This window comes from Geotrypetes seraphini, chromosome 4 (assembly GCF_902459505.1).
Source record: "Geotrypetes seraphini chromosome 4, aGeoSer1.1, whole genome shotgun sequence".
NCBI lineage: Eukaryota > Metazoa > Chordata > Amphibia > Gymnophiona > Dermophiidae > Geotrypetes > Geotrypetes seraphini.
Genome location: NC_047087.1, coordinates 103,803,791 through 103,817,856, shown reverse-complemented (window position 1 = coordinate 103,817,856; position 14,066 = coordinate 103,803,791). Strand labels below are relative to the sequence as shown.

Below are 14,066 nucleotides of genomic sequence, written 5' to 3'. Positions count from 1 at the left end.
TAAAAAAAAGTGTTCTAGTCTAGATTAACATTGAGGTGAAGAGTGGCCTAGTGGTAGAGCTGCTGACTCAGCACCCTGAGGTTGTGGGATTGAATCCGTGTTGCTCATTGTGACCCTGGGCAACTCACTTAATCCTCCACTGCCCCAGATACAGATATGTATGTAAACCGCTTTGAATGTATAACCACAGTAAAAATGGTATACAAGTCCCATTCCCTTTCCCTTTTAGGTTGCATTTCAAAGCATAAGATAAGATCACATTAGGGCACAGACAACAGTTGAGGAAAGTCTACTGTATATTTAGTGTTTTAATTCTCACCTATCTCAAAGCTGATCTTAAGATTTTTTTTCTGCTTTTTCTTCTTTTTATTTCCATCAGGTGCAAGTACTTCTGCAACCCCAGTATGGCTAGGAAACATTGTGTTACCAAAGCTGTTGCTCAGGTTACAGCTTCTGTCTCTGTACAAAAATAGAATGTTACCCAAACAGAGGGAGTGATTCCAATGCAAGCTTGAATCCCTCATGAAGGAAGTAAAGGAACAGAGAGAAGGTGACAAGACTGAGAATCATTCATTAAAATAAGTATATCGAAGAAATACTTCATGAAGCATCAAAGATTTCCAGAGAGCTTGCAGAGACTCATCAAGACCAATGACTATTATCCAATGTTGCTAATCCATGTTGGCACTAACAATACTGCTAGGTACCCCTCCAAATGTATCAAAAGTGACTTTGTGGTTCCAGGAGAGAAGGTGAAGCAGTCAGGTGCACAGGTGGTATTCCCATCGATTCTCCCTGTTGAGGGTAAAGGCCAAGGCACCAAAGCATGCATCCTGGAGATGAATGTTTGACTGTGCAGATAATGTTGTCAAGAGCATTTTGGCTTCCTGACCCATAGGTTGATTTTTCAAGGGCTGCTGAGCAATGATGGTGTGTTTCTATCAAAGAAGAGAAGATGTGTCTTCAGCAGCAGACTGGCTAATCTACTGAAGAGGACTTTAAACTAGAATAATTGAGAATGGGTGATCAAGGCCCCAGGTAAGTATAATCCCTCAGGTAAATGAATCATTAAATATCTCTACACATATGGGAAAAAGGAACAATGTCTGGAAAGGAATATATACATACTAATGCCCATAATATGGGAAATAAGGTTTGGGATCTAGAGGCTGTGATTAAAGAGGCTGATTTGGATTTAGTGGCAATCACGGAGATGTGGTTCATGGAGAACTGTGACTGGGTTATAGTTATAATGGACTATAATCTGTTCATGAAAGACAGCGTAGGAAGAAAAGATGTATGTGTGTGGCTTTATATGTTAAAGATCATATTAAAGCCACACAAATTCAGGATCTAGAGGATAAGAAGAGCCACTGTCGGTCAATCTGGAAAGAGAGAATGGAAAATGTACTTACATTGGTGTGATAAACAGGCCTCTTCCACAGACAGAAGAAGTGGACACAGATTTAATAGTAGACATTCAAAATATAGCTGGAAAAAGGGAAGTACTACTAATAGGTGATTTTAATATGCCAGATGTTGATTGAGGTGTCCCTATTGCAGGATCTACTAGCAATACACTTCCCCCTCCAAATCCACGGTTTCGGTTATTCGCGATTTTAAAACAAAAAAAAAACCAACAACACATTTTTATTTTGGGGGGCTATTTTAAGCTCTGTAAGCCCCCCCTTAATCCTTACCTGGTGGTCTAGCAGGTTTTCGGGGCAGGAGCGATCTTCCCACACTCCTGCCCCATGCAGCTCGCTCATAGGAAATGGCTGCCTTGAGCTCCCGACAGTCTCGAGAGAAAAGTTAGACTCATGGAGGGACAGAGAGAGATGTTGGTTGGGGAAGAGAATGAGGTCCGGAGGAGAGGAAGTGTGCAGGAGGCAGAAAGAAAGAAATATTGGATGCAGTCAGAAGTAAGTGCAACCAAAGACTCATGAAATCACCAAACAAAGGCAGGAAAAATGATTTTATTTCCAATGTAGTGATCGAAGTGTGTTAGTTTTGAGAATTTATATCTGCTGTCTATATTTTGCATTATATTTTTCTGTTTTTCTATAGTCATTACTGAGGTGACATTGCATATTTTAAAGTCATCTGCCTTGACCTCTTTGAAAACCCCCCCACAAATACAAATGATAATTAACATTTTCTCTGTGGACAGTGTGCTTTGTGTTTTTAAAATTTTGTTACCATTATGTATTAATAAGATTATATTGTGTGTATATGATAAAATGGATAGAAGAAATTGCATTACAATTAGTACTATTATGGGGGTGGGGTCAGGGGTGGAGCCTGGGCGGGTCTATGGCAGAGCTTTGGCAGGGGGACTCAGTTGATATTTGATAAACTTAGGGGGTACTTGGCTTGAAGTTGAGAAACTCTGTATTAAAGAACTATCGTTTGACCTGGGGAGCCATGGAAAAAGTTTGAAACATTAAGTGAGCCGTGAACAGAATAGTTTGGGAACTACTTGGTTAGTACTTTGAAGTTAAAGACCAGATTATACTTCTCCTCTGCCACTGTGCACCTGTGTGTTTTATGTTACATACATTTAGAAAACTATAATGTGTTGTTATCCAGAGTGAATGAGGAGTGGTAGACTGAAAAGTAAACATTTTCATAAACTTGTGTCGCTGCTGCAACATACGTAGATACTATATTGCAGTGTTTATGTTGCCTGGTGTGCCGTACGGTCAGGGCCGCCATCAGGGCAGTACCACCAGTCTAGGGAGAGGGGCGGTCCGCCCCACGTGGACAGGAGAGAGCTGGACGGGGGACCCGCGGAGTTCAATACATCTTGAGCCGCGAGACTCGTCTTCTGTTCCTGCCTGCCCTGCAGCTAACATATAGCTGATCGCAAGCGTTCCCCGATGTCAGCGCTGACGTCGGAGGGAGGGCTTAAGCAAAGCCTGCCCTCCGACGTCAGCGCTGACGTCGGAGAATACTTCCGTTCGGCTATTTGTGCGCGGCAGGGCAGGCAGGAAGCAGAAGACAAGCCTCGCGGCTTGAGCTTCGTTTTGCTGAGAAAGTTGCAAAGATGGGCTGGGAGGCAAACATGGAACACAAAAGGGGGGAGGGAGTGCGTTTTGGACACAAGGCATGAACTTGGGAGAGAGGAAGGGAGGGAAAGAGATGCTGAGGTGGGGGAGGGAATGGGTTTTTGGACACAGAAGAAATGGACTTGGGAGAGAGGAAGGGAGGGAAAGAGTTGCTGAGGTGGGGGAGGGAATGGGTTTTTGGACACAGAAGGCATGGACTTTGGAGAGAGGAAGGGAGGGAAAGAGATGGTTGTGTACACGGGGAATAGAAGAAAGGAGAATTTTTGGTCATAGGGAGGGAGTGAGGTACAGATAGTTGCATACCAGGGTGGGGGGGGGGGCGGTCTGCCCCACCCCGGGTTTACGTTCCAAGGGGGTGCACAGCTGGCCACCCTCCAGTGTTGTCCCTAGGCCGGCAAACTGCGGCTCTTTAGCCACTTGAGTGCCACCGCCGCCAACGGTGTTGTTGGCGGTGGCAGCATTATAAAATACTTTCTTTGTGTTTATTTGATTCCTATTCAAGAGAATTACTTTATATATAGTCAATATAGGCACAAAGTTAAATTTTTTAACATTTTCTAATGGTGGTGTGCCTCGTGATTTTTTTCATGAAACAAGTGTGCCTTTGCCCAAAAAAGGTTGAAAAACACTGCTATATTGCACCCTTGGGTTTTCTGCTGCCACCTAGTGGCTAGAACAGACATTTACAGGAGAGGTTAACTACAAAATCTGCCTTATATACGTATCTACAGCTATGATGGGTTTTGAACAATGTACTAACTCCACCCTAACAAAAGTTTATTTAAAAAAGAATAGGGATCCTACACACGTCATTAGATGTAGACCTTTCCCATTCAGTCTGGTACTGCTTATATTTTCCCTTGTGTTCTGCCTTCTCTAACAGAAACCACTCCAGCATTCATGCAACAAGTGCTTACATCCAGTCCTCCTATCGAGTCTCCATTTACCGGCTCTTTATATATGTAAGCCCTGTCCTCATCAATAAGATGTGCTACTAACTCTTTAAGGCTGCAGTCTGATATATCTAATTTCATATAAAAATGTAACAAGAGGCTTCCACGGATACGCTCCACCACATTGCTGCTGGTGATGGATTTTATTCTCTCTCCCCACCCTCGCCAAACACTCAACACACAGACTTGTCAAGGTCATACCATACCGAAAATAAGGGATGAATTTTGCGAACTTGATGACACCTTTGATCATATAGGTGGACAGGTCAGACACGTGTGGCAACATGGTGTAGATACAGTGGGTGCCTCTCTCTCCTGGTGACCTAGAACTGCAGTCTGTGTGAACAGTTTCAACGCTGCTTCTGCTGCTGTCACTCCCGGTTCTCTCCCTCATGCTGCCACAAAAAAATCCATCCATACTGTCCCTCACCATGCTGGGACTGCGTTTAATCGGCTAAAATACGGAAAAGCACTGTGTGAGATAAAGGAAAAAAAGAGACAGTAGTCCTTATATAAAGAAGTGGTGCCTGGCTAGATCAGGAGGCCTTCCATGCCCGCCAGAGCCAGTTGGCTACCAAAATATTACTACTACTATTTCTATAGCGCTACCAGACGCACGCAGCGCTGCACAGAGTCACAAAGAAGAAGAAAACAGTCCCTGCTCGGAAGAGCTTACAACCTAAACAGCCAAGGCAATCAGGATGTCATGGATACAGTTAAGGGGAATGGTTAATCAGCTGTCTGGGTCGGAGGACAGAGGAGTAAGGTTATGGATTGATGGCTATTTCAAAAAGGTGGGTTTTCAGTCTGCTTTTAAACAAGGGAAGAGGCTTGACGGCCAAACTTGGGTAATTTATTTCAGGAATAGGGGGCAGCTAGATGAAAGGAATGAAGTCTGGAATTGGCAGTGGAGGAGAGGTCCAAATCCAATTACCTGTGCATGTTGAGAAGCTACATGCAAAAACAGTGAAGACAACCAAAGATGCTGTTTCACTGGGGGCAGGGGGAGGGTGCAAGTTCTCATCCTGTGAAGGTGGTTTCTCCTGAGAAGCTACATGCTCCAGTCAGGGGACAGATAGGTTTAACTTCATTTTTCAGCAACTCATCTGTTTGAAGCTTTGAACTGTCACCCACATCACTGCATCCACTGATTGAGGAAGAACAGGTTATGCAAATGATATATTCAGCAGCAGTATATAAACAGAGGGTGAATATCTAGTTTCGCCTTGGGAGAGACACATGAATGCTTGGAAATAAGGTGAATTATCGGATTGGATTTGACCGATATAGCAGAGACTGTGGTAGCTCAGGATATGGAATGTTTATGCCAAAATAGATATCTGGGGACCAGTAGCGTAGCGAAGATGGGAGGCGCCCGGGGAGGTGGCACCCCACCCTCTTCTATGCCTCCATCCACTCCTTCCCTTCCCCCCCCCGGGGAGCACACACCCCTTCCCTTCTCCTGTACCTCTTTTAACTGCCAGCACAAGCAGCATCTCCAACCTGCTGCCCATGCAAGCCTTGCTCTCCCGCTAATGTCACTTCCTGGTCCCACGACCAGGAAGTGACTTCAAAGGAGAGCTGAGGCCGGTGTGAGCAGCAGGTTGTAGATGCTGCTCACGCCGGTGAAGAGCTAGAGGCACAGGGGGGAGGCAAGGCATGTGTGCGGCGGGGAAGGAACAGGGTAGGCAGAGAGGAGGAGAGTTGCTGGCGCCTCTACTAAAATGGCACCCGGGATGGACTGTCCCTCCCCACTTACTACATCACTGCCAGGGACCAAAGAGCCAGGATTAAAGTCCTTTGTGGGATCAGAACAGGGAAGTGTTGCACATTAGTATTACAGATGAAATGCAAAATAAATGAGCCAAGAATTAAAGAGCATCTTCTTGTCAAACGGGGCCATTTCTCTACCTGAAACTGCTGCAACACACACTGGCAAATGTTGCCCTTACCCTGAAATGCTGGAAGTTGGCAAACAAGATATCAAAACTCTTGATCTGGGCCTCTACTAGCTCCTTAATCAGCACCTGCTGCTCGCTGCTAAACCTTTTCTCCTCTGGGCTGGCAGGTGCCTGGCACGGCTGCTTCTTTCTCTTGATCAGAGCCCTTCTGTGCTCTACAGCCTCATCAGACATGATCACTGTTGGATAAGGAAGCAGGGGAAATAGAGGAAAGGGTGAATGTCTTTAAAATACAGCGACATACTTTTGTTCTAGAAAGCTTAGCAGACATGGCCACTTTAGATAACGGGAAAAGACAAAGTTAGTTTCCAGATTAAAACACATTCAGAAATGGTGCATTCTGAAGTCACTATGGGGCTCAAAAACCAGTCTAAGTCGGCACTTGACGTCCTAATAGCAGGGACGTCCAAGTGCCGATAATCAACTTTCTGGACATGCAGCAGCACTTTTAAGCTGCTGTGTGTCCAGAGAGCAAAGGGGCGTGTTGGGAAGTATGTTATGGGCAGGAATCGGGTGGGCTTCAACCTGGATTTACCCCAGCCATAATCAAAGCTTTCCTAGAGCGAACTTAGACCTGTTTGAGTTGTGTCTAAATTCCACAAAGGTGTCCAAACTGACAAGACCACAACTGGAGGATTTAAGGCATGACCTCCTCTTACTCCCGCAGTGGTCAAGACCCCCTCCCACCACCCAAAAGAGCAACCCCCACCAAAAAAAAAAACATATGGGCTTCCCATCAGCTGATCACGGCAGAGGAATCCCTATCAGCTGAGTCGGTTTTGGGGATCCCTGGTGGCTCAGCTGATGGGGATTTCCCCTACCAGGATCAGCTGAGTCGTTGAGCCCTACACCCCTCCCCCTAACAGCCCTGGACCTCCCCCAACATCCCCCACCTCACCATATCTCCCCAACATTCCTGGGCCTCCCTCCCACATCCCCAGACCTTCCTGTACCTTCGGATGAGAAAAAAGCAGGAGGGAAGCTCACTCCCTCCTGCCTACAGGGCCGCATGCTGCCAAGTGATGGGGCTTCCCCCTCCCAATGCATCTTGGGAAGAAGTGGGAGGGGCCGAAGGCCCTGATTGGCTCAAATTTGGGATGCAGTGGGAAGAGCCAAAGGCCCTCATTAGCTTAATTTGAGCCAATCAGGACCTTTGGATGAGAAAATGGCAGGACGGAAGCTCACTCCCTCTGCCTACAGCACTGCGTGCTGCAAGTGATGGGGCTTCCTCCTCCTAATGCATCTTGGGATGTAGTGGGAGGGGCCGAAGGCCCTGATTGGCTCAAATTGAGCTAATGAGGGCCTTTGGCCCTTCCCACTGCATCCCAAATTTGAGCCAATCAGGGCCTTCGGCCCCTCCCACTTCATCCCATGATGCATTAGGAGGGGGAAGCCCCATCACTTGCAGCACGCAGTGCTGTAGATGGAGGGAGTGAGCTTCCCTCCTGCCATTTTCTCATCCGAAGGTACGGGTGGTTCCAGAGATGTGGGCCTAGGAATGTTGGGAGGATGTGGGGGGGGGGAGGTCTGGAGATGTCAGGAGGAGGGATGTAGGGCTCCCAAGGCTCAGCTGATCCTGGTAGGGGGAATCCCCCAAACTGGCTCAACTGATGAGGATTTCTTCTGCCACGATCAAACAAGGTACATCTATAAAACTTGTTTTTGTATGTTTTTCACATGGACGTTTTTATTTTTTAAAATGGGTAAAAATAAAGATGTTCTAAGGACTCAAACTTATACCTGGCTCATTTTCAAAAATAAAAGATAGATGTTTGGCAGCTTTAAAAACAGACATATTTTCTACTGGGTTTGTGGACGTCTTGCACAAAACGTCCAACCTCAGACAGGCACACTTTTGATTATGCCCCTCCACAAACACAAAAAGTAATTCAGGTTAGTAAGATTAGCAAGCATGGCTCTGGAAATCAGTGTTGCCCATAGAAAAATATCTGTAGAATGCTTAGCACAACACCAAAACTTGGGCTTACCCAGTATTCCATCATTTAAATACAAACAAGCAGAAAACTGATCTGCAAAAATTTGTAAGATCCAGTCTGAACAAAAGACGCAGCAGATCACAGTGATGAAAATATAAACAATATTTATTACTAGATTGCTCATTCCTTATAACGCATCACGGAACCTTAGATCAGCATCAAGAAATTTGTTAACTGTTCCATCTTTAAAAATTATTGGTACGAGAAGACAAGACATGTTTTCAATTATCGCCCCTACCTTATGGAACTCAATACCGCAATACATTAGAGATATAAAGGACCTCGTTTCTTTTAAAAGAGCTTTAAAAACCTATTTTTTTAAGGAAGCTTTTAACATATGAATCTTAGATTTATAAAATTTGTTTTATTAATACTAGGCTTAATATCCCTTAATTTTGCTTTTTTCCCTTCCCTGAGTTATTTTCTCCCTTAAATGTATATTTTCCTCTACAAATATATTGTAACTTTTCCCCTCTACCCCCTTGTTTCATGTGTGTTAACCCAGTATGGTTTGGTTTTTTTTTTTAGTTTAAATGTTAATGTATTTGTATTTATATTTTACCTGAATAAATCGCTTAGGTATATAATAAGCGATTTATCAAGCACTAATAAAACTTGGAAACTTGGAAACACTAATAGGAGTGTTTTAATAAATATTGTTGATATTTTCATCACTGAAATCTGCTGTGTTTTTGTTCAGATTTCATCATTTTTATCCTGAGCAGATTTGTGTGTCTCCCTCAGTAACCTTTATGGTTGTTATTCTAGTCATTCTCACTAAACAAGGGAACTTTAATAAGCAAAGGTGATGTATAATATCTTCACTTTCATTGATCACCTTAAAATATCATAATATATAAATAATAACTTCACAATCTAATAAGTGCTTAATAGTGAACGCTTAGACCCACAATTATAACCCAGTGAAAAATCACGGAGTAGCTGTCTATAGAGACCATTCACAATCTCTCCCAGCAGTACCATAGAACCACAGTTCTAACAACACCAGTAACTTCTCAATGAGAAACAAAAATAACTTTATGTTGGTAAATGGTGGAATATGGCCATTACAGCTGCTCCGGGCACTTCCTTAATCACTTCAACAGAGCTGATGCATTTCACCGACCCCCCAACCTAGGTTTCACCGGTTGGCTTCTTCAGGAGGGGTGCTACAAACACAAAGTGATCCTAATCACTTATTAGATTGTGAAGTTATTATTTATATATTATGATATTTTAAGGTGATCAATGAAAGTGAAGGTGTTATTCTAGTCAGACATGATTTTCTGGGCATGTTAGGAGGAAAGGATAAAAAAAAAAATCCTGATGGATACTATTAGAGAGATCTGTGGATGTATGTGTCCTGGATTACGCAGGCTTCATTAATTGTAGGTAATTGCTCGATGGTTTCAGTTGCACAGGAAAAATCGTTTTATATAGATGCCTTATGAAAAATCTTCATTTCTGCTTTGGCTATCAGATGGGATCTCCCTTCCTTTTGTATTTCCCCTATATGGTTCTCTTTCCTATTTTATAATGTAATTCTTTACCTTAATCCTATCGTTCCAGTAGGTCCTGTATGTTTTAATGTATGTTAGTTACCCTATTTTATTATATACAAACCGCTTAGAAGACTGATAGGCGGTATGCAAATTTTTATTAAACTTGAAAATCCACTATGGTCCCACGCCTACAGTATAACATAGGCCTCATTTTAACTTTCCCCCATAAAAGGAATCAGTATCCTTTGAAATGCCTATCTCTAGCTAACAAACTATGGGCTAGATTCACAAAGCAAACAGATCATGTACCGATCGGTTTGCGACCCCTTTGCGACCATATTTCCCTCCTGCACTATTCACTAACCTCTCTTGCAATCCGCTTCGAATCCGTGCATGCAAATGAGGAGAAACGTATGCAAAGTAGACAGGGACGTGACCAACCAAATTTTTAAAACCGACTGGGCTGGCCGATCAACCCAAGAAGCGACTGCTGGGGACCAGTCAAAAACGTCTTTCCGACTCTCCAGCTCCATAGAAGCCCTGCTCTCTGCCCTTCTCTCTGTTGCCCCAAATCTCTCCTGCCTGCCACCTCGATGACCTGCTTTCTCTGCCCTGAATCGCTGCACTGCTCTGCTCCGATCTCTCCTGCGTGCTCTGCCCTGAACTCTCCTGCCTGCTAGCCCTGAATAGCCGTCCTGCTTGTCCCAGGTTTTCTCCTGCCTACCGCCCCGAATCTTTCCTACCCTTCCCTGCACTGCGAGCCCGTGGTTTTAACCCGTGGGTTTAAGTGGGTTAAAACCATGGGCTGGCTGGGATAAAAAGTAAAAAGAAAAAAAAAAAGTTGCAGCTCAGATGAGTCTAGCCGTGCCGTGCCAGCAGATGGGGGCGTTCCTCCGATCGCCCCCATCTGCATATTAGGCTTTGAGGAATCCAATGGACCTGACCGGATGGGGCACGGGTCAGTCCCAATTGGGCAGGTTCGTGAATCTAGCCCTATGTTCCTTACCTGTACAACCAACAAAATGTTAACATTCTCAATGAAGAATAAAACAATATTGTATTTCCAGCCACATAGCTTTCACATATCCACATCCCAATAGCCTTGGATCTGATAAATTCCACTGGAGCACTTCTCTGCTCCTATGGCCATTACTTACTTTCTTTCCGCATACCAATATCGAGGCACTTTTTCAGGCGGCACGACTGACATCGCCGCCGGTTACTTTTGGTAATCACACAGGAGCTCCGGAAGGGGCAATCCAACTGTATCCTCCGTTTCATGGCACGTCTAAAGGAGAGAAAAAAAAACCCCAAGCACACATGGATGCCTGAATACATTCTATAGGTGTGTGCTTCAGAATGGAACACTTCTGTGTAAATGTACAGCGCTGCATATGCCTTCAGTGCTATAAAAATGATAAATAGGAATTCTCTATGTCACATGTAGTAAGAACTGCTTATAAGAGGGCATACTATAACCATAGGGAATCCCTATTAACTCCTAAAGACAGTACAAAATCTGGAATGGATTCGGTTATGACCTGTGTGCTTACTTATTCAGGGAACTGCTATCATACTGTTCGTTCCCTAAGGAAACACTGGGAGATTCTGAAGATTGCAGGAGTGTTTCAGAATTATCATCTACGGATTGCCTACAGGAGAAATAAAAACCTTAAAGAACTTCTCTGTCCTTCATCATTCCCTGTGAAACAGATCGATACAGCTACAGTATACCCGGGACATCAAAAATGTGGTGATTGTCAAATGTGTAAAATAATGATTATTTCTAACAAATTCCACAATCCAAAGGATAACGAGCAGTATGCTCTAAAACACTCCTCGAATTGTAAATCGCAGGGTGTAGTATATGTTCTGCAATGCCCTTGTAAGATGATATATGTGGGGCAAACTTCAAGAAAATTTAACATCAGACTGACGGAACATAAAAGCAACATCAAAAATCATGTTCTGGGAGCCCCTTTAGCTAGACATTGTGTGGAAAATAATCATGATTTTTTCTCTCTCAAAGCTATAATCATTGAAATTGTTCATCAAAGTAAGAGAGGGGGGAATTTCAAGAGATATCTTGCCCAGCGAGAACAACGCTGGATTGATCGATTGGGCTCTTTAGCCCCCTATGGGCTTAATAGAAATATTGAATGGCAGCACTTTTACTGAATGATCGCTCCCGTTAAGGGTTAACGTCGGGAACTATGACGTCAATACGTAATATAACGTCCTTTGTCAGCATATGATTGCTAGTATATAATGACAGCCGGGACTATTCTGCCTCGGTTTGAAAAACTCCTGTGCAGCTGAGAACAGTAAGTTACACTCTGTTAAATGCGAAGTAGGATTAGGAAAGTTACTAAGCTTGTTTCCTTCTCTTTTTGCAGTATGTACAGTTGAGCACAATGCTTGAATGCTTCTGCCAGTAGCCCTGAAGCAGCGGATTAAGTGTGTTATCCGCGAAACGTTGGCAGGCAGCAGCAATGAACTGATAGCATGACTACATACAAAATGAACGCTGAAATAAGATAAGTGCTTGGTTGCTAGCTTTTTCAAACTACAATAGTGTTGCTTCCACAACCAGTATTGATATAAAAGAAGCAGCGTTTGCTAAGACTGATTAAGATATTTATGATAGAAACTTTTTAGATAATTCAGCAATATAGAAATATTTTAGACTATTTAGCAATAAAATTGAGTCTCAGGTTTTTTTAGCCAATGACTGGAACCACGGAGCCAAAAAAATCACGCTGGAAGTTAAGTCTATGATTGGACTGAGCGTGGGCTCCTACTCTGAGGCTTTTTCCTGAGTGAAAAGAAAAGTTTATTGAAATTGTTGATAAAAAATTAAGATAAAAAATTAAGATAAAATAGAAAAAGTAAAAGAAAACTGAAAAAAATAAAAATAGAAGTGTATGTGGGTGTAACACTAGTATAAGTGGTATTTTTGTATAATTTTGGGTAACATGTATAAAATGGAAATATTTATTGCAATACAGCGAGGATGTTTTAGGAAATTTCAAGATGTGTGGGAGCCATTAACAAATTATTGTACTGATTAGATGACATTTTTTCTCTTAAATTACAGGTTCAATTATGAGGGGGGAGGGGGATAATTTTATTGTTTTATTATTATATATTGTACAATGTATGTGATTATATTATGGGAAGGGTGGGTAATAATAGCATATTATTTATTATATTGATGTTTATTAAGTGATATATTCATGATTAATTTGTCTTTGCATATTGATACACTTATTGTACATTTGAAAATGAATAAAGATTTATAAAAAAAAAAAAAAAAAGATAAATAGTACTAGTGGTAAGTAATACTCTCCAATTCTGTTGTTTTGTCTGATTCTCTTCAATCAAAAGCAATGCAAACCACCACAAGATCATGAACAGCAGAGCAGCGTTTATAGTGTATGCAATCCTCTCCACCCACTATCCCCTCTGTAAGACAGACAGACATAGGGGGGGGGGGTCATCTTCCTGCAGTAGGGAAGTTTCACTTCTTAGCTCTTCAAGTATATTTGCTAGGACCTACAAAACACACACACTTCACACAAAGTCTTTACTGAAAATAAAATTCTGATGGTAACAATTTGGCATACCGTACATGTGTGTGAGTGTGTGTATGGGGGGGGGGAGCAAGATGGCTGCTGGGAGTGAACACTTGATCTAACACAGGGGTGTCCAACCTTTTGGCTTCCATGGGCCGCATTGGTCGAAAAAAATTTTTCTGGGGCCGCGCAAACACTGCAGCAAGACAGAGGAGGGAGCCGGCAAGGCGGTAAACACCCGGGGGCAGTAGAGGAAAATACTGCATCGCCCTCGACCGGGGCCGTACAAAATACTTCACGGGGCCCCAGGTTGGACACCCCTGCTCTAACATCAAAACATGACATGTTCATTTTTCTTTTTCAAAATTGTTCCCATAATTTTTTTTTTTTACTGGGATGGTATGGAAAAGGAAGGGCAAACTGGCTTCGGTACTCAAGAAGGGAAAGAACTCAAAAGAAATCAGGTGCCTTCAGATAAAAACAAAATGCAGTCATTAAAATTAATCACAAATTCTAAAAAATATAACCATGTTACCCCTCTGTTGGAAAAGGCGCATTGGCTTCCAGTAAAATACAGGATTTCTTATAAAATTTCTCTATTAACATTTAAAAGATTAATAACAAAGAACCCCCCCCCCCCCAATTTAGTGATAAACTTCTCATTCCTTATGAACTGTCCCAAACACTTAGATCAATGATTAACTATTCCATCATTAAGAATAATTAGTACCAAATGCCAGGACATCTTCGCTGTTGTCGCTCTGCAATATTGGAATTTGCTTTCCACCAATCTGAGAACCAAAAAAAAAAAAAAAAATCTCGACCGTTTTAAAGGTCTACTTAAAAGTCACCTGTTTAAAGAAGTGTTCACACTATGATGACCTTCAATTCTAGACTCTGGCCATTATCAATCAAGGAAACACTGTCTTGCCCTGGTCCTATTGTCCTTACCTTAAATGTTCTCTCTTTCTTTTACGATTGTATTTCATACCCTCTAACCTTGCATTTCC

General features: G+C 42.7%; 1 protein-coding gene across 5 annotated transcripts in view; it reads right to left on the bottom strand.

The window, feature by feature from the left end:
* NR1I2 (nuclear receptor subfamily 1 group I member 2) overlaps positions 1–14,066 on the bottom strand; it is a 60,789-nt gene that overhangs the window by 32,585 nt on the left and 14,138 nt on the right. For all 5 annotated transcript variants that reach the window (XM_033940904.1, XM_033940901.1, XM_033940906.1 and 2 more), the window contains 3 exons: positions 10,639–10,769; positions 5,974–6,161; positions 4,228–4,475 (listed from right to left, as the gene is read on the bottom strand). In XM_033940904.1, coding sequence (XP_033796795.1) covers positions 4,228–4,475; positions 5,974–6,161; positions 10,639–10,769 — 567 coding nt within the window. The remainder of the gene's footprint in view (positions 1–4,227; positions 4,476–5,973; positions 6,162–10,638; positions 10,770–14,066) is intronic.